The following is a 21,697-nucleotide window of genomic DNA, read 5'->3' as shown; positions in this document are numbered from 1 at the left end:
GTCTCACAATCTTGTTATCTGCAAATTGGAGACCCAGGAAAACCCAAGAGCAGGAGAGCCAGTGATGTAGATGCCAGTTTAGGTCTGTAGCATGAGAACCATGGCAGAAGATCAGTGCCCAAGCTCAGAAAGCCGGGCAGAGTGCATTCAACCTTCCTCCATCTTTTTATTCTGTTCAGGGCTTCCATGGACTGTGTGGTGCCCACCATATCTGGGAGGGCCATCTGCTTTCATCATTTCATCATTCAAATACTAATCTCGTCTAGAAACACCTTCAGGACACTCGCAGAAGTAATGCTTAATCAGGCTTCTGAGCATCCTGAGGCCTTCTCAAGTTGACAAATCTGATCATCACAAGCGTGCATGATTTTTTTAAAAGTCTGTGATAGGGATGCCTGGGTGGCTCAGTGGGTTGAAGCCTCTGCCTTCAGCTCAGGTCATGATCCCGGGGTCATGGGATCGAGCCCCACATCAGGCTCTCTGCTCGGCAGGGAGCCTGCTTCCCCCTCTCTCTCTGCCTGCCTCTCTGCCTGCCTCTCTGCCTACTTGTGATCTCTCTCTCTGTCAAATAAATAAATAAAATCTAAAAAAAAAAAGTCTGTGATAAATTTATAGAAATACTTATATTTAGCTATTGTGTCATACGCCACTTTTTTTGGCATTGTCTCCAAATGTTATTCCTGGTACTGTAATAATTGGATACCCACCATGGCAACCCAAGTGTTTTTTCATGCTAATGTGAGTAGAGCCATACTTTTTCACAGGGTGTCCTATGGACATAGGGTGATAGGAACATAGCAGTAGATGTTGGCAAGCTCAGAACAGATAGAGAGAAACTTATTTGTAGGGAGATCCTGAGGTGATCTGAATTGTCTCTGTGTTATACCTCTCATCTGAGGTTTCTCAAGAAACTGGCTGCATGCTTCCTGAGGTCGTTTGTTAAAGCTTTATGCCAAAATAGGAAGAGAGATGTAGAATTGTGTATCATTTCTTGCAGAAATGTGCTCTTCCCCTTTAAAATATATACTCTTAATGGCTTCAGTGCATATCAATTTTTGTGAATGAGAAGAATGTGAGCTTTAGACTTACACATAAAAGACTGTATTTTCCATGACTTCAAGCTGCCTTGGAATAAAAAAAAAATCTCTGTAACTTTAACACATGTATAAAAGTTACCAAAGTTGAATAATAATTTGTGTGTAAAATGGCATACTATGAACTTCTGCCCCTTTGTTGGTTCAAGAATGTTTGTCTTAAATCTGAAATCAATTGTTAAAGAGTTAAAAGAATTGAGAGTTTTATAAGGTGGAAATAAAAAATACGGGAGTGTTAAGCATCTGCCTTTGGCTCAGGTCACGATTCCAGTGGGATCACCCGCATCTGGCAGGCTCCCTGTTCAGCGGGAGGCCTCCTTCTCCCTCTCCCACTCCCCCTGCTTTTATTCCCTCTCTCACTGTCAAATAAATAAAATCTTAAAAAAATAAAGAAGAAGAAGAAGAAGAAGCTTGACATGTTCAGATGGAAAGCAAAACCAAGACTTTTTGTTTAAGTGAGGGGCCTGATTCTTTAACTTTCGAGTTTTTCTTTTTAATCATGGCCTGTAATTGTCATGACTGAGAAATTACATTAGTGTCAAGAGAAAGGTCACCTTTCTTTTGTGATGGTTTCAAGTACAGAGTATTAATCACATTAAACCCAGTTGCTAGCATTAGTTATCCATAGAGTAACAAGAAAAGAAAAACAAGAACATAGATATGAGTACTTAAAAGAAGTATGTAATTTTGTTATGACGTCTTTTGGTTTGCATTACCAATGACCTGGTGGCTAAAGCAGTTGGACCTTTTTTCATTCTTGTTTGGCTTGTTCATGGCAGTTAGTGCTGTTGGCTGCTTGGGTCCTGAAATTTTTTTTCCCCTTGACTTTTATAACACTTTCTCCCTTGACTTTTTTCCCCCTCCTCTTTACTTCTGACTACTCCTTCTCAAATGTCCTTTGAGTATATACTCTTTTACCTTTGATGTTCTTCTGGGTTTTCTCTTCACCCCTCCTCTTTATCATAATAATTTTGCATGTTGTTTTTTTAATGACATTATCCTCTCTTGATAATGATATCTACACCAAGACATATAATAGCAGCTATCTGTCTGCTTGACATCTCAGTATAAACTCATTTTTTGTAATCGTTGCTAGACTTCCGCCTTGTTTATTTTCTTTTCTTGGTAAATGCCATTATCTACCAGTTTCTGAAAGCAAAGAACAGGTGAAATTTTAAGTGAAATCATGGTGATATGTACAGAAGGATACATAAAGCTTAGGTTTTTAGAGACATGATTTTTTTTTTCTCTATTCTTAGGGTATGTTCAGGGAATGAGTGACTTACTTTCCCCTCTTTTATATGTGATGGAAAATGAAGTGGATGCCTTTTGGTGCTTTGCCTCCTATATGGACCAAATGGTAAGAATAGGGGCTCCTTACTTTAATCAAACTAATTTTGAAAATTTTAGTTGTATAATCTTATTATATAAGATTGATGTTTATATTTAGACAATTATGGTGGAACTTAAAAGAATTACTCCTTGTTATTTATTTGTTTGTTTCTTTTTTAAATAGCCTTTCCAAGGGATTTGAAAATATGGACATTGCTTTTAATACAAAAAGTAGATAGTAAGTGCCTATAGCATAGGAACAATCAGGGTTTAGTATCAGTAAATGCTTGTGTTCTGCAGAAGAGCTATGACTCATAGAATATTGATGGAATAAATGAATTCAGTGCTTGTGAACTAATTGAACTTTGATATTATCTGTTTTGGAGATAAAGCTTAGTCATGCCTAGTAATAGCCTAACTTTTTGTGAACATTTTGGGTTTTGTTATTATAGTATCTGATTTTTCTTCTAGATCTGTTTGAACTATTTGTAACAGTGACACTTTTATAGTGATTCATTGTTATTTTCTCAGAAGCATGTGATTATTAGAGTTGAACTGTGTTTATATATACATATTACTACAAAGAATATTGTATCTATTGATAATAGCTTGGAGACAGAATTCTGGGACAATAGCTCAGAGAGTATTAATAGGGAAACAAAATAGGTTCTCAAGTAATCTATTAGAAAAAACAGCAGAGAGCTAAGAGTAGATAAAGGCATATGAAATCCAAAGACCTGGCTACATAGGTCACTGTAGTGTTTCAGAGAAAAACTAATATACTTGATGCTGGACTTTGATGTTGGGTATTCAAATGGCTTGCTTGCAAGGGGATAAAGATTTTGAATATATAGTCATATACAGTGTTTCCCTGTAATATAAGGTTTAATTCTTTTTCTGGGATACAAATGTGGAGTTTAGAAGTACCCTTCTCTTTTTTCCATACTTCTGTTCTTCCCCTCTTGCTTGCCAATTTTTCTTTCCCCTTCCAGTTTCTCCCACTTTTATCTATTTCTTCAAGTCTCTTATATCCATGGTTCCATCTCATCCTCACTTCTCCTACTTCTTTTCAAATGCATATTTGATAAGATTTGATAGTTTTAAAAATACTTTTTACTCTTAATAAGTATTCAAAGTACCTAGTCATGAACATGAATTAATGTTTTGGATTATTTGGAAAGATTATTAATTGCAGTAATCTGCTAATATCATAGTTTGTCTTCCTTACCTTTTTGATTGATTGATTTTACCTGCCTTCTTAGTTCCAATTACTCCCAAGTGCTCTAGAAACCTGAGGCATTTGTTATAAAGGTCTGTACAACTGATACTAATTGTATAAAAACTGTTGTCTGCCTTTCTTGTGTTTTTGTTGTTTATCCTCTTTTCACTAGAGCTAGTATGTTCCTTGATAAAAGGGTCATGTCTTTATTTAACTAGTTTTGGTATGCTTCCAGAATTTTCCTAATGCCAACATGAGATTTTTGTAGAATAAACACATGAATATTTCCCCAGTGCTTAGTTTAGACCTTTACTTATAGTAAGTATTCCAAAAATATTAACATGAACATACTGTATTTAGATTTTTTACAGTAATAACTTTGATAAAATTGATACAGTATTGACATGTTCAAAAAATTGGTTTATGATGCCATATTTATATATACACATACATGCATGTGTATGTACATACTTGTGCATGTATCTAGGTCTCAAATGTAAAGACTTTTCTGAACATCTGTAATACATACTTTACAGTCTTTGTCATTTTTGTGTGTGAAGGTTCAAATTCTTCTTTTTCATAGTAAATGTTTTCTGTGTTTGCCTTTTCCATTGAGGATGGTCTGGGGATTTTTCTAAGTCTTTATTCTAAAAAAAACTCTTAATATATTGTCTACTAACATTTTTTTTTTCGATTTGAATAAAAGGGTAATATTTTGCAATCAAAATAATCTGCATGATTATTTTTTACTGCATTGCTATTGGTTTGGTGTCCTTAAATCCATACCACCATTTGACCCCTTCTTTTTGTTTTACAGCTTTATTTCATGTAAGTTTTTATTTCTTTTGTAATGGCTGAACCTAGTGTCCATAGATTTATTATATTTACTCATATCTACTGTAGGTGTAGGCATAGGCTATGTGTCTATTATAGAAATATTATGGAAAGATTAGCAAAATGATCTAATGAACTTTCTTATACCCACCATTCATTTTGCCGTGCAGTTTAGTTCTTTCCTTCTTCTCCTCACCTCCCTCCCCATATATATGTGTGTGTGTATATATAGACATATATATACATATATATACCCACATGTGTACATGTATGTATAGATATACAGATATATATAAAGATATATAGATATACAGATATACATACATGTGTATGTGTGTATGCACACATACATATGTATTTGTATGCACACATGTATATATTTTATAGATTCAGTTGAAGCCATTTGTATATCCATTGTTGATCTCATTTTCTCTTCTCCTAGAGTAGCTACTTTTCCGAAGTAGCTGTCATTTTGGGAGTGGTCTTTTTTTATAGCAGATTTGCCATGTTGGTACTACCAGACCAACTCTGGCCTTTGGCTGTCATAATAAAAATGATGCTGTTAATCAAAGAGTTGATTCTGTCTTTCCCTTACAGGTCCATGTGGTAAATGTGAAGAAACAATATCCCAAAGGCTTGTGTCAGTCTAGTAAACTAGTTCTTTAAGCATAAAGGAGAAATCAGTTTTTTAAGAAAGATTTATTTATTTTAGAGCGAGTGTGTGTGCAGGGGGAGGGGCAGAGGGAGAGGGAGAGCGAATCTCAAGCATATGCCCTGCTGTGCTGGGCTCAATCCCATGGCCCTGAGACCATGACCTAAACTGAAATCAAGAGTCAGGTGCTTAAATGACTAAGCCTCCTAGGTGCCCCAAAAGATCAGCTTTTTGAGAATCGGTAGCTTTAAAATTTTATTTTACTTTATCTTTACCAAGAATGATGCTTTGTCCCCAAAACTTAAATAGAACTTTGAGGGAAGAGAGGTTGTCTTTAGGCTTTTTCTAAGCATTAGGATAATAGGTCACCATAGAGGGGTTGGGACACATGGATAAAAGAGATTGGAATGATCTAAGGAGACTTCCAGTTATTTTGGTCTCCCTTCCCAGCTCCCAAACCTTGATTAAAGTTTTGGTGGGGAGTGTACTCAACTTTGCAGAGTGTTTAAAACTATATAAACCATAGCAGTTCTCATACTTCATGATCTCAGGACCCCTTCACACTCTTAGATACTATTGAGGACTCTGAGAGCATTTGTTTATGTAGGTTATATCTCTTAATGTTTACCTATATGAAAAATCAATACTGAGAACAGTTTATTTAAAAAACAATAAACCTTTTATACTTTAACATACATAATACTATTTTTGAATGAAAAGTAACTTTTCCAGAACAATTTACTGAGAAGAGGGATCGTTTTCCATTTTCTTTGATGTCTAGTTTAATGGAAGACATCTGAATTTTCATATCTGATCCTGTATTCAGTCTACTGCGATATCACTCCTCGTATAGCCTTTACCCTTGTGGGAGAATTTAAAATGCAGAATGCATGTAGGATTTTAGAACTGTCATGAAAATGGTTTTGACTTCACAGATTACCTAATGTCATCAAATTTAAGAAACAATTAAAATGATTAGTTCTTCAAAATAAGATATATGTTACAGCTAAAATTTATTTTATTTTATATGACAGTTTGAAGAAATATTTAACAATGCAAGTGATTTGATAAAAGTTTATTCCCCAGGTGTGTGTTTCTTTCACCAAGTTTCTTTCTTTCTTTTTTTTTTTTTTTTTTTTAAAGATTTTATTTATTGATTTGACCTAGAGAGAGAGCACAAGCAAGGGAAGAGGCAGAGGGAGAGGGAAAAGCAGGCTCCCTGCAGAGCAGGGGAATCCCAATATGAAACTCGATCCCAGAACTCCGGGATCATGAACTGACCTGAAGGCAGTGGCTTAACCCACTGAGCCACCCAGGCGCCCTCTTTCACCAAGTTTCTTATTTGATGTAAGAAATAGGTATATCAGTCTATAGCTCTGCATTTTTCTTTATCTAAGTGAAATGAATAGAGGAAAAGAAATAATCCTTAGTTTGAGACCAAGGAGTCTCTTTCCCTCCTTTTTAATGTTGTGTTAGTTTTTTAATTTGTTGTGATTTTTAAAGATATAACCAGTGTGGTGTAAGTCCAGCATTTGTCCTTAAACTCATGGTTTAGTTATCAGTGATTTTGTAATATATTTATTAAGTATTATTTATGTGGTGACATTTATTTCCCTTTAAAGCATCAAAATTTTGAAGAACAAATGCAAGGCATGAAGACCCAGCTAATTCAACTAAGTACCTTACTTCGATTGTTGGACAGTGGATTTTGCAGTTACTTAGGTAAGCTTAGTGAATCAAATTATATACCCAGCAAACTGTAGAGTAATATACAGAGAGGGAAAAAAGTAAAGAACTGTCTTAAAGATACTTATACCCTGTCACTGTTGCCTGAGTTCCTTTGACAAATAAAAGCGTGGGACCAAACTTTCTTTGTATATAATTATGCCTTAAAACAGTTTATTCATAAAATGAATTATTTGTTGTTATTTTATGGTTTTCTTTTAAACAAATTTGAACTGTTTCCTTGAATTAGTAGAAGGCAATTAAATTTTAGGACTTCTAATAGCTTAAGCTGCATAGAAAAATTTGAGGTTGGAATAGGTTACTATATTGTGAGATAATTAGCTTAAGAGTAAGTCATATATATGTTTTGTTTTTTTTTCTTTCTGTATAGAATCTCAGGACTCTGGATACCTTTATTTTTGCTTCAGATGGCTTTTAATCAGATTTAAAAGGGAATTTAGCTTTCTAGATATTCTTCGATTATGGGAGGTAAGTTCTTAAATAATTATACAAACGTGATACTTATTATGGAAGGAAACACTTTATTCTGTAGAGTATAAATGGATTATAATAGCATAACTGAAAGTTCTAAAGCATGTATCTTACGAAATTCTGATAGTTTTTGTGGTCTTTCTTTAATGATCTTGAATTGAATACCTGGTCTTTGGAGCATTTTTTATAAATCACAATCCTCATGAGATTTGGGGCCATTCGATTTCCTAGAAACACTATTCTAGACTGTTGGCAATTGTGTTCTTTCCTTGAAAGGCTTGACTTTATGTGAGGCTCTTCCACATTCTGGTATAGATTTGTGTAGAGTTCAGGGAAGTTTTGACAGGCAGGCAGTTGAGACTGCACTTTATAGTCTGAAGTATTGGGAGGGAGCTGATCTGTGTTTTGCTTTTTTAAAAGAACTTTAAGGTAAAGAAAAATACTAAGAATAATACAGCAAACATCTTGTGAATATACAGTCATTTACTTAGTTTCTACCTGATAGATATTTTGCTTGATTGCACCAGTAGTGTTGCACCGAACATCATATTTAACACTAGGGCACATATCTTAATATTCAAATTTTCATGTGTACCTCTGAGTATGTCCTTAGAATAAATTTCTAGATACCTCTGAATCAAAGACCTAGTCAGTTTTTAAGGCTGTTGATAGATTTTGCCAAATTACTCTCAAGAAGAGGTGAAAGATGATTATTTTTCAGAATGGGCAACCAAAGGTGGGAAAGGCCACATTTAATTACTCGCAGTCAGCTTGAACTCTGACCTAATTACCTTAGCTAATTACTCGACGTTGAGAAGGTGGGATGTAATTGTGGATTAAAAAACATCCCACCATCCATATTTAACATATGTAAACATTTTTCCATATTTACTTCTAGTTTTTCTCTTTTTCTCCAAGAAAAAGAACTAAAGATATAGCTAACATCTTCTTTAATCTCCACCCTAAGTCCCATTTCCCTGCCCCCGACTCTAGACAATATTCATGAGTGTATATTCTTTTATTCATTTTGGACCCAGGGTAACTTGAAAAATAAAATTATTATTTTCTTCTAACGTATGTTAATTATTAACAGGTCAGTATATTTTTAAAATAGAATGTTGGTGTAATGACTAATTGCTACCTTATCTTTATAAAGGCAAGGGATTACAGAAATTCTCCCAAGGAAGGGATGGGGGAAATAATCCATTGGGATAATAAATAGGTGTATATATAGTGGAACCCCTGTGTCCTCTAAGGCTTTTATAGCTGGAAATTGGTTCCTATACTTTTGGCCACCATGCTACCATTAGAGAAGGGGATGTGCTAATTGAAAGGATCATTGCTTTGTGTGGGATGACTTCTGTTTGAAATTAGAAGTAAAACTTACATGTTGTTGAGCTGGAATCGTATTTAATTTAATATAATTGATTTATTTTTGAGGGTCATTATGAAATTTAATCTCAGTGGTTTGATAATTCAGCAAAAACCCACAATAATTATTACATCCTAATTTTCCAGTAAATATGTTGCTGACAACATCATATTTTTTTTAAAGTTTATTTATAACTGGAGTATAGTTGACATATAGTATTATGATTCAACATAGTGATTCAACTTTTATATATATCATGAAATGCTCTCCATTTAAGTGTAATTACCATCTGTCACCATGCAAAGTTAATGACAATACTATTGACCATATTCCCTGTGTTGTATTTTACATCCCCATGACTTCTTTATTTTACAACTGGGATTTTGTACCTTTAATCCCTTTCAGTTTTCCTACCTTCCTGCTCCCCTTCTCCCTTGGACAACCACTAGTTTGTTCTCTGTATGGAATCACAGTTTAAAGTTACCAGTTTGGTTAAATAAGTATCTCAACTTCTTTTTTAAAGGATGACTTGAGAACATTATTACTATATAGATAGAATAATCCTCAGTCTGTTTACCAAATAAATTGAACCTTTAATGAAAATTTTGAGGTTAATTGCATTGTAAATTAAACTTCTAAAAATGGGATTTAGTCTGCAAATTATTCAGTTTGTTTTATTCTTGATGCAACAAGTAAAAACATTTTAGGTATGCTTTAGTAGTATTATTTGTGTGGTCTTTTTCACTTTCCAGATAAGATATTGTTATGTACATTAATAGGAAATTAAGGCTTTAAATTTGAGGCCGTTATCTATATTTAAGAAATACGGCTATTGATCAAATATTTTACACATTTGGGTATAAATTTTGGCTAGTTGATTCGGTTTTTGTCACAACCAGAGGTACTCTGTGTTATGTAATATAATGTAGAGCTATCTCTGGGAAGTTTTGATCCAATGCACTATTTCACTGAATTTTTTTTCTTTTATATCCACTATTTAGCTTTTTTTTTCCCTCCAGAGATTGAAGATGATTTATAAGTGAGAAACTAAAGGGTCAGAAAATTACTGAAGAGGCTTCTACCTTATACCTTAGACTTATATTCATGGATGTAGCTTCTTAATTAATATCATTTATCATATAAATTAGGCTCAGTGATATGCTTATTATACTTACCTAAAGGACCACATTTGGAATTCATCATATTCAAATAATGTTAAACCTGATGTTACTATGTAGGTGAAGGTAAGACTTCTCCACTCCTCATTTGCTAACTAGAAAAACAGTGGTCTGTCCTATCTATGCAGCTTCTGCTTTGCATAGAAGTCAGCATTGTTTCTGTGAGGAAATTATTTTAGAATTGATACAGTTTACTAAATAGTTCTATTTTTTATAGGTAATGTGGACCGAACTGCCATGTAAAAATTTCCATCTTCTTCTCTGCTGTGCTATTCTGGAATCAGAAAAGCAGCAAATAATGGAAAAACATTATGGTTTTAATGAAATACTAAAGGTAGTTATTCCTTTAATTTAGATTTTAATATTTTGGCACTTTCCTTTGTTTGGTGGTACCAGTATACAAAACATTTCCCTGGAGCCTTATTGAATCCCTTGAGTAAAACTTAAATTATATCAGTAACACTTAATATGAAACCGCTCTGAGAATGACAGTTCACTGAATACATACTGGCCAGTTATTTTTACCTGGCTAATTAGGAAGAAAAGGAAATTCAGCAAATGCTCCTTTATGTACTTTAGTTTTCTTAAAAAAAAATTGTCTTTTGCTTATAACTTTAAGATAACAGACTTGGGACAGCTGCTGGATTTAATGTTCCATAAGCTTATTAGCTATTCTTTAACTTTAAAACCGAAATATATATTGAATTTCCTGCTTCTTTGTAGTATGTGAATACTTTTATTTTAAGGATTTTTATCTGCAATGAAATATAACTGGTAATAAATTGTTTAAATAGTAGAATAAAACAGTGCTTTTAGTTTCAATTATCATTTTATTTTATGGATTCATTTTAGCATATCAATGAATTGTCCATGAAAATTGATGTGGAAGATGTACTATGCAAGGCAGAAGCAATTTCTCTACAGATGGTAAAATGCAAGGTATACAGTGTTTTCAATAATTGTAAGGTTTTTTATTTGTATGCTTTTGGTGGGCTGAAGTCAAGAAAGAATTTTTCTTTGTAGAAGTAAGATAAATGGCAGTTTTAGCAAGTTGAAGGCAGGCATCAAGCCTTAGCTAGGATTTTACCATTATGGATTTATCACACTTAATTGAAAACAGTCGATTAATTATGCTAGATAAGAAACACAGTACAACAAAATGGCAAAAATAATGAAAACATTTCTGCAACAGCTAAAGAGGCTGTAGAATTTAAGTATTGATGATGTATTATCCAGTCTGAATTCAGACTAGGGCCTTATATTAAATGTGGTATCCCCAATAAAGAGAGATGCTAATCAGAAATAATTAAATGAATAGTATTTAGTCCGTATCTTTACAACTGTATCAGTCAGGCTCTTAGTACTTTCTAAAAACAAGGCAAATTTGGTGTATTATGATCTGAATTCAAACCAAATCATTCTTCTAATGTATTTTGGCTTTTGCATTTTTATGAGCTTTCTTGTTTGGTCTTTGTGTCATTTGTTCATGGTTCCAAATACTTAATTTGGTTCACTTCTACAAACATTTATTTGATAGCTATTCTGTTCAAAATAGGTCGGTGAGACACATTTCTTTAAGGAACCTTGGGCATTAAGGGAGAAAGATGGTATAAATAAGATCTCATTTAATGGCTAAGATTCTATAGTAACAGGGAGAATGAAATAAATGCTAAATATTAGAAAACCTATGTTTGTGGGAGTGGTAGGGTGGGGTGGAGAGTGACTGACTTGGGAAAGAAGATCACAGAACAGCTTATGAAAAAAAGGGGTTAGGATTGCATTTGGAGTGGAGAAGGAAGTTGTGAGAAGATACATAACAATCATACTGTTAGAGTAAATGTTGAGACTCTGGAATCAGTGTAGTCTTAAGGAGAAGTGTTATTTTTTGATTACTTTTCCTCCGTAGTGAAGGATGGTATTGTGTTTCATTTTGCATATTCAGGAATTACCACAAGCAGTTTCTGAGATCCTGGGACTTCAGGACAGTGAAGTTACAACACCAGATTCAGACACTGGTGAAGATGAAAATGTTGGCGTGACTAGTCCTACATCTACATTTCAGAGTGACTCCTTGCCTGTACTTGCTACCAGTGGAGCCAGAGATGACAACCCAACACAGACATCGGTGTCCCCAAATGTTAGCAGATTAACACCTGCATGATCATTCTTCTTGCTTAGTTTTCGAAGAGACATTCTGTTGCAACCTTTTTCAAGTACTTGAAAGGTGGAAATTTAAAATCTTGGTATTGATCATGCTTTAAGGTTGATGGAAAGAAAGTGTACTGATGTTCTTGCATTAAAGCTTTACAAAGATTTAAACTAATTATTTTTGTAGTTACTTCTACCAAATAGCCTTTCCTTTTCAATAACATTCCTTAGTATTTTTATAGCCAAGTACATTTTATTTTCTTGCTGATGAACTGGAATTGGATAAATATTACAAGTGGATGAGTTGGAAATTATGCACTTTGAAAAACATTCACTTTGTTTACTCTAAGTTTAGTGGGTTTTGGATTTGATTAAATTAAATGTTGGGCCTTTCTAAGCATTCTAAGCTGAGATGTAGATTGTGTTACCCAAGTGATAAGATAAAAGAATTTGTTTTTCTCTATTGTTTACAACAATACTCAGCTTAAATATTTATGCTGGTTGAATGTGATTTAAATTGGATATTTTCATCAATGCAATTTAATGTGTAGATAAAAAGAGCTATTTCAACCGTAATAAGTGGATTGGCAGTATATTTTTTACATTGACGTTTTCTTCACTTGTATATAAAAACTATATAAGTACTTATTTATGAGTATAAGAAAGGATAGGCATATTTTCGTTAACTGAATAAACTTGACTATTGATTTGTATAACCTGATTTGACAAAAGTAATGCATAGCTTCAGTATGAGATCTTTTTCAAAACTATTTTCTTAACCAAACATTTATTTCATGGGACTACACTCAACCCTGTATCTGGTGTAATTTTAAAATTAATTGCTTGTACTCCTCACTTTACTAATAATGTGTTTATTATCTTTCCTAATAATGCATTAACTGATTAATCAGGTCTTTAAATTTTTATAAAATGCTCTTTGCAAAAAGCTTATGTCAGAAATTTCAGTATACTATCACGAGTCTCAAAATAATACTTTTTTGTATATGAATGAAGCTGTTTTTACCATGCAGTGTTGCATGATTTTAAGTTATGTGGAATTAACATAACTGATTCCGTTTTAATTGTAATTTGTTAACTCCTGTACATATCATTAAAATAAATTTGAAGTTGAAGTAGTGTTTTCAGTTAAATTATACTTAGAAGTAGTCTGATAGTTCTTCATTGGAAGAAAAAAATCCAAGATGGTCCCCAGCACATTTTCTATTTTTATATGGTTGAAACAATCACTGGAATGAGTTATGGACATGAGAAAGGAACACGACCCTTTTATAACCAAAAGCAAATTTTCATCACCATGGGCTTGGGCATAGTGTTGTCTTGGAGAATGTAATTGTCTGACTTGGGAAAGCAACTTCCTACAATTGATGTTAATAATACAAAATAAAAGTTACGCAGTTCTGAAATGGTCCAGGAGACAGATTTTTTTTTCCTCCAGAAAACTGGGAAACCAAATGAACTTTTTTCCTGCTTGAGTAGGAATCTGACAATCATGACAGTCGAACCATTAGATTTTAGTTTTTTAATATCATATATGTGTTATCTTTCATCAGTTAATAATGAGTAAGCCTGTTTAGACAAAAAAAGTAAACTGATCAGACACTCGGCATCTCCAGTCTTTCATTTCCTGCTGTTCAGGAAATTGCTTAGAACATCTTGATGTCCTTCTTGTTCTTCCTGGACAGGGGCTTTGGAGGAGTTTTTTCCCCACTATGTAATGTCATATCTACTTCAGAGTTTAAAAAAATCTTAACACATTAGTAACTTGAACTTTTGTCAAGTTTTATTATAAAACTACTTGTGAAAACATACTCAAGAGTCTGAATTTCTGTCTAGCTCATTTTTGATGGGGAAGTAATAATACAGCACAGTGCTAGATAAAGTCTTAATGAGAGTCTACAAAATCCAGTTAGCAAATTCTATATAAACTTGAGTTACTGAGATTGCTAAAATAGGTCAGGTAAATTGGTTAGTCTAACTTCTTAAAGATTTATTTATTTCAGTTTTTACAAAATGTTCTGTTCGTACCCTGATAACATGTATAATATATACTTTATAATGTGATATTTAATGTTAAAATTTAAGTAATTCCTAATTTAACTGAGAGTCTGTGGGAAGCCTTTTTGCATTTAAGAACATCCCTATTTTGATTGTCTCATGTGCCTAGGACTCTTCTATCTCTTTGTATGTTAGGAACTTTAGTCTTGGTGATGACTAGAGCTTTTTTTGAATAAGGAAAAGAGTATTTTGGGATACATAGTTATTCTTGCTGAACCTGACCTTTCCAAAGATTTTATAGATGCCAACTAATTCTTATGGGATATTCAAATAATTATGTCTGTCACTAAAGGTAATTTATATAAAGTAACCCAGAATGTTTGTTGAAGAACTTAAAACTTTACCTGACTTGCGTGTTACTGTGTAACCAGGTAATATCCTTCTAGCTTGGATTTCTTTACTTTCAGAGGATGTATGAACCTTTTACTATATTTGAAGTTTTGTATGCATATTTTTGCAGATAGGTCACATAGTTTTCCCCAAGCATCCAGTTGGTTCCTGAGCCTCCCTGAAGTTAGAGAACTGCCATTATATATTGTATTTCGTAGGGTAACATTTTGACTTACTGTCAGGTAGACAAGTCCCTGAGTTTTAAAAAAGTAGTTTCTTGATTTTCTAAGGTGGATCCGCCCTGGTTTGGGCCACCATTTTTAGTATAAAGTGATGATGGTTGTCATGGCCTATTTTAGGTAGACTTCCTTTTCCATTGTACGTTTTGAAGATAAACTTCCAGTATTACTTCATTTCTAAACATGAAACAGGATTAAATTTAAAATGTAATCTGAGGTTTCCATCAGTATCTAATATCATTACCTGATACCAAACATCCGTTCTTATCTGTACTTTTAATGTGAATACACTGCCAAATGAAGAATGCAATGTCTGTGGCCTATTCTCCTCTTGGGTTCTTAGGGGATTTTAACTTGTAGATATTTGAGTATTGTTCTAATTACAAATATTTTTCTGTCTTGTAAACAGAGTCCTGTTTTTTAGGTTATCCATCTTGACATGGAGAAAAACACTGTGTTGCTCTTAGCAAAGGTAGGGTGGGGTAGGGCAATTAGACTGGACATATTTCTATAACTTTTTAGATATCCAAAGCACTTTTAATCCATGGGAAATTACACTGTTTACAAACTCACTGTAAAGAAAAGCTGGTTACAGTCACGATCTTTTTCTCTTAACAACTATCAAGAATCAGAAATACCATATTTGCTTAAATTAAGAACTGGAATGTTAGAATAGTAGGGAGCCAGCTATTATTCCTTCTCAAATATCTATATGGTATATTGCTTCTTATCTATGTGGGGAAAAAAAACAGAATGAAAAGAACATTCCAATAAGCTTAGCTGTGATCAATGACCAATCCGTTTGTGGTTCAGCTTTTTTAATTAAGAAGATGTATTAACCTCAGAGATGGGCTTTTGCTGTGGCAGTCAATAAATAGATGTTTCCAATACCACACTAGTCTGATTTGGGGCATGAGACCCAATGGGTTAGTAGACTGCCTTAAAAACACAAATAGGGCTGTTTGTAGATTGTTTTAGATGTTGTATGGCCTGATTGTACAAGGGACTAGAATCTCTTTGATGAGTGTTACAGGCTCACTTTGTAAAGAAAATTGCTCTCCAGTGGAGAAGCCATCAAGGTACTTCTCAGTGCTCAGCAGTTACACTGCATGCTGCTGTCACTGTTGGGCACAGCTATGCAGGATACACCCAGAGGAAATTTGGGCCACATGCTTTTTGTTAGCTGAGTCAAGTGTTAAATGAGCCAAATGGAGTATTTGTTGACTAGGAAGTCATTAGCAATTAGCAGCATCTAACCCAAATAGACAACATGAAGACCAAATTGTTAACGTTTTCTGAGTGAAATTGTTTAAGTACTTTTATTTTTTGTGCTCTTAATAGACAAGCTATTAGAAACACATAGATGCTCCTATATCCTCTTCCAGAAAAAGGAAAAAATTCAAGATACATTCTTTTACACCTATCAGGGTGTAAGGAAGTCTAAAAACTGAATTTTGTTAAATTGCTCAATTCAACTTCTGAATAACTTTGGGACAAATCCTTATTTTCTTTTGGTTTACAGAGCTTTTAAGGATTCTATATAAAGGCTAATGGACTTCCTAAAGGAGGAGAAATCCAGTCTTCTGGCTCTCGGTAGCTTCCTTCACGTCCTGTTACCTGGTTTTCCAAATTAGCCTTTAAACTTTTGTATTTAGTATGACTCGTGCCAAAATTTTACTGATGGGTGAGAATAGAGGGGAGCAGAATCCTTTTCCATAGATACTTCATACCTAAGAAGGATGACAAAAGAAACCCTAGCTTCATAAACTAGGACTTACAGAATGGGTAGGTTAGCCTTGGCATAGGTACATCTTTTCTTAGTGAATAATGCATAAGCTGGTAGCCAGCAGATTGAATTCAAGTGATGGGATGTTAGGACCTTCACAGCCTCAGCAGGGTACTTTCCCTAATCTATTCCCTTGGTCCTAGGAGGGACCAAGGGAATGTCTCATTCCAGACATGAGACCCTAGTTCCCTTCTTTCTCTTTTCAAAGAACTTATGGACAAGGAAAGGTTTTTTTAAGTCTATTTAATTTTTTCTTTCCTTTTTTCTCAAAGATTTTATTTATTTGACACAGAGAGAAAGAGCACAAGCAGGAATAGCAGGTAAAGGGAGAGGGAGAAGCAGGCTTCCCAAGGAGCAGGAAGCCCAATGCAGGACTTGATCCCAGGACTCTGGGATCATGACCTGAGGCAAAGGCAGTTGCCCAACCAACTGAGCCACCCAGCTGCCCCTATTTTATTTAATTTTTAAATCGCTTTATTTCATCATGATGAGAATACTCTCTAATCCCATCACTTATTTCCCCCATCTCCCCGCCACCTCCCCTCTGGTAACCATCCGTTCTTTGTAGTTATGAGTCTGTTTCTTGGATTGTCTTTTAACCTTCGCTCTTTTTTTATTTTCATTTTTTAAATTTAAATTCAATTAATAAACATATAATGTATTATTGGTTTCAGAGGTGGAGGTCAGTGATTCATCAGTCTTCTATAATACCCAGTGCTCATTACATCATGTGCCCTCCTTAATGTCCATCACCCTCTCCCCTCCAGCAACCCTCAGTTTGTTTCCTAAGATTAAGAGTTTCTTGTGGTTTGTCTCCCTGACTTCATCTTGTTTTATTTTTTCCTTTCTTCCCCTATGATCCTCTGTTTTTTAAAAATTTTGTTCAAGTTCCACATATGAGTGAAATCATATGATAATTTTCTCTGACCATTCCACTCAGCATAATACCCTCTAGTTCCACCTACATTGTAGCAAATAGCAAGATTTCTTTTTTTTTTTTTTTTAAGATTTTATTTATGTATTTGACAGAGAGAGACAGCGAGGGTGGGAACATTAGCAGGGGAAGCGAGAGAGGAAGAAGCAGGCTTCCTGCTGATTGAGGAGCCCGAGGTGGGGCTTGGTCCCGGGACCCCAGGATCATGACCTGAGCAGAAGGCAGACACTCAATGGCTGAGCCACCCAGGTGCCCCAAGATTTCATTTTTTTTTTTTAGCTTTTTAAAAAATTAATTAATTTAATAAACATATAATGTATTTTTATCCCCAGGGGTACAGGTCTGTGAATTGCTAGGTTTACACATTTCAGAGCACTCATCATAGCACATGCCCTCCCCAATGTCCATATCCCCACCACCCTCTCCCGTCCCCCGTCCCCCAGCAACCTTCAGTCTATTTTTTGAGATTGAGTCTTTTATGGTTTGTCTCTCTCCCAATCCCATCTTTTCATTTTTTCTTTTCCTAGCTTCCCCCAACCCCCCACATTGCATCTCCACTTCCTCATATCAAAGAGATCATATGATAGTTGTCTTTCTCTGATTGACTTATTTCGCTAAGCATGATACCCTCTAGTTCCATCCACGTCGTCGCAAATGGCAAGATTTCATTTCTTTTGATGGCTGCATAGTATTCCATTGTGTATATATACCACTTCTTCTTTATCCATTCATCTGTTGATGGACATCTAGGTTCTTTCCACAGTTTGGCTATTGTGGACATACATTTGGGTGCACGTGCCCCTTCAGAGCACCACGTTTGTATCTTTAGGATATATACCCAGTAGTGCAATTGCTGGGTCATAGGGTAGCTCTATTTTCAGTTTTTTGAGGAACCTCCACACTGTTTTCCAGAGTGGTTGCACCAGCTTGCATTCCCACCAGCAGTGTAGGAGGGTTCCCCTCTCTCCGCATCCTTGCCAGCATCTGTCATTTCCTGACTTGTTAATTTTAGCCATTCTGACTGGTGTGAGGTGGTATCTCATTGTGGTTTTGATTTGTATTTCCCTGATGCTGAGTGATGTGGAGCACTTTTTCATGTGTCTGTTGGTCATCTGGATGTCTTCTTTGCAGAAATGTCTGTTCATGTCCTCTGCCCATTTCTTGACTGGATTATTTGTTCGTTGGGTATTGAGTTTGCTAAGTTCTTTATAGATTTTGGGTACTAGCCCTTTATCTGATATGTCGTTTGCAAATATCTTCTCCCATTCTGTCAGTTGTCTTTTGGTTTTGTTAACTGTTTCCTTTGCTGTGCAAAAGCTTTTGATCTTGATGAAATCCCAATAGTTCATTTTTGCCCTTGCTTCTGTTGCCTTTGGCGATGTTCCTAGGAAGAAGTTGCTGCGGTTGAGGTCAAAGAGGTTGCTGCCTGCGTTCTCCTCAAGGATTTTGATGGATTCCTTTCTCACATTGAGGTCCTTCATCCATTTTGAGTCTATTTTCATGTGTGGTGTAAGGAAATAGTCCAATTTCATTTTTCTGCATGTGGCTGTCCAATTTTCCCAGCACCATTTGTTGAAGAGACTGTCTTTTTTCCATTGGATATTCTTTCCTGCTTTGTCAAAGATTAGTTGACCATAGAGTTGAGGGTCTATTTCTGGGCTCTCTATTCTGTTCCATTGATCTATATGTCTGTTTTTGTGCCAGTACCATACTGTCTTGATGATGACAGCTTTGTAATAGAGCTTGAAGTCTGGACTTGTGATGCCACCGACTTTGGCTTTCTTTTTCAATATTCCTTTGGCTATTCAAGGTCTTTTCTGGTTCCATATAAATTTTGGGATTATTTGTTCTATTTCTTTAAAAAAAGTGGATGGGATTTTGATAGGGATTGCATTAAATGTGTAGATTGCTTTAGGTAGAATAGACATTTTCACAATATTTGTTCTTCCAATCCATGAGCATGGAATATTTTTCCATTTCTTTGTGTCTGCCTCAATTTCTTTCATGAGTATTTTATAGTTTTCTGAGTACAGATTCTTTGCCTCTTTGGTTAGATTTATTCATAGGTATCTTATGGTTTTGGGTGCGATTGTAAATGGGACTGACTCCTCAATTTCTCTTTCTTCTGTCTTGTTGTTAGTGTAAAGAAATGCGACTGATTTCTGTGCATTGACTTTATATCCTGACACTTTACTGAATTCCTGTACAAGTTCTAGCAGTTTTGGAGTGGAGCCTTTTGGGTTTTCCACATACAGTATCGTATCATCTGCAAAGAGTGATAGTTTGACTTCTTCTTTGCCAATTTGGATGCCTTTAATTTCTTTTTGTTGTCTGATTGCTGAGGCTAGGACTTCTAGTACTATGTTGAACAGCAGTGGTGATAACAGACATCCTTGCCGTGTTCCTGACCTTAGCGGAAAAGCTTTCACTTTTTCTCCATTGAGAATGATATTTGCAGTGGGTTTTTCATAGATGGCTTTGATAATATTGAGGTATGTGCCTTCTATCCCTACACTTTGAAGAGTTTTAATCAGGAAGGGATGCTGCACTTTGTCAAATGCTTTTTCAGCATCTATTGAGAGTATCGTATGGTTCTTATTCTTTCTTTTATTAATGTATTGTATCACATTGATGGATTTGCGGATGTTGAACCAACCTTGCAGCCCTGGAATAAATCCCACTTGGTCATGGTGAATAATCCTTTTAATGTACTGTTGGATCCTATTGGCCAGTATTTTGGTGAGAATTTTCGCATCTGTGTTCATCAAGGATATTGGTTGTAATTCTCTTTTTTGGTGGGATCCTTGTCTGGTTTTGGGATCAAGGTGATGCTGGCCTCATAAAATGAGTTTGGAAGTTTTCCTTCCATTTCTATTTTTTGGAACAGTTTCAGGAGAATAGGAATTAATTCTTCTTTAAATGTTTGGTAGAATTCCCCTGGGAAGCCGTCTGGTCCTGGACTTTTGTTTGTTTGGAGATTTTTGATGACTGTTTCAATCTCCTTACTGGTTATGGGTCTGTTCAGGTTATCTATTTCTTCCTGGTTCAGTTGTGGTAGTTTATATGTCTCTAGAAATGTATCCATTTCTTCCAGGTTGTCAAATTTGTTGGCGTAGAATTGCTCGTAGTATGTTCTTATAATTGTTTGTATTTCTTTGGTGTTGGTTGTGATCTCCCCTCTTTCATTCATGATTTTATTTATTTGCATCCTTTCTCTATTCTTTTTGATAAGTCTGTCCAGGGGTTTGTCAATCATATTAATTCTTTCAAAGAACCAGCTCCTAGTTTTGTTGATTTGTTCTATTGTTTTTTTTAGTTTCTATTTCATTGATTTCTGCTCTGATCTTTATGATTTCTCTTCTCCTGCTGGGTTTAGGCTTTCTTTGTTGTTCTTTCTCCAGCTCCTTTAGATGTAGGGTTAGGTTGTGTATTTGAGACCTTTCTTGTTTCTTGAGAAAGGCTTGTACCGCTATATATTTTCCTCTCAGGACTGCCTTTGTTGTGTCCCACAGATTTTGAACTGTTGTGTTTTCATTATCATTTGTTTCCATGAATTTTTTCAATTCTTCTTTAATTTCCTGGTTGACCCATTCATTTTTTAGAAGGATGTTGTTTAGTCTCCATGTATTTGTGTTCTTTCCAAATTTCCTCTTGTGATTGAGTTCTAGCTTCAGAGCATTGTGGTCTGAAAATATGCAGGGAATGATCCCAATCTTTTGATACCCGTTGAGACCTGATTTATGACCCAGGATGTGGTCTATTCTGGAGAATGTTCCATGTGCACTAGAGAAGAATATATATTCTGTTGCTTTGGGATGGAATGTTCTGAAGATATCTGTGATGTCCATCTGGTCCAGTGTGTCATTTAAGACCTTTATTTCCTTGTTGATCTTCTGCTTAGATGATCTGTCCATTTCAGTGAGGGGAGTGTTAAAATCCCCTGCTATTATTGTATTACTGTTGATGTATTTCTTTGATTTTGTTATTAATTGGTTTATATAGTTGGCTGCTCCCATGTTAGGGGCATAGATATTTAAGATTGTTAGGCCTTCTTGTTGGACAGACCCTTTGAGTATGATATAGTGTCCTTCCTCATCTCTTATTATAGTCTTTGGCTTAAAATCTAATTGATCTGATAGAAGGATTGCCACCCCAGCTTTCTTCTGATGTCCATTAGCATGGTACATTGTTTTCCACCCCCTCACTTTAAATCTGGAGGTGTCTTCGGGTCTAAAATGAGTTTCTTGTAGGCAGCATATTGATGGGTTTTGTTTTTTTATCCATTC

At 35.1% G+C, this 21,697-nt stretch overlaps 1 protein-coding gene across 2 annotated transcripts in view; it reads left to right on the top strand.

Annotated features, from left to right (window-relative positions):
• The window catches only part of TBC1D15 (TBC1 domain family member 15), a 74,038-nt gene extending 60,564 nt beyond the window's left edge, over positions 1 to 13,474 (top strand). For both annotated transcript variants that reach the window (XM_080809930.1, XM_080809929.1), the window contains 6 exons: positions 2,354 to 2,454; positions 6,754 to 6,853; positions 7,248 to 7,345; positions 10,116 to 10,232; positions 10,751 to 10,837; positions 11,841 to 13,474. In XM_080809930.1, coding sequence (XP_080666056.1) covers positions 2,354 to 2,454; positions 6,754 to 6,853; positions 7,248 to 7,345; positions 10,116 to 10,232; positions 10,751 to 10,837; positions 11,841 to 12,059 — 722 coding nt within the window. In that variant the 3' untranslated portion in view covers positions 12,060 to 13,474. The remainder of the gene's footprint in view (positions 1 to 2,353; positions 2,455 to 6,753; positions 6,854 to 7,247; positions 7,346 to 10,115; positions 10,233 to 10,750; positions 10,838 to 11,840) is intronic.
• Positions 13,475 to 21,697: the final 8,223 nt, after the last annotated feature.

Source organism: Martes martes (genome assembly GCF_963455335.1).
Source record: "Martes martes genome assembly, chromosome: 8".
Taxonomy (NCBI): domain Eukaryota; kingdom Metazoa; phylum Chordata; class Mammalia; order Carnivora; family Mustelidae; genus Martes; species Martes martes.
The sequence above is the reverse complement of the archived record's forward strand: the minus strand, read 5'-3'. Positions and strand labels throughout refer to the sequence as shown.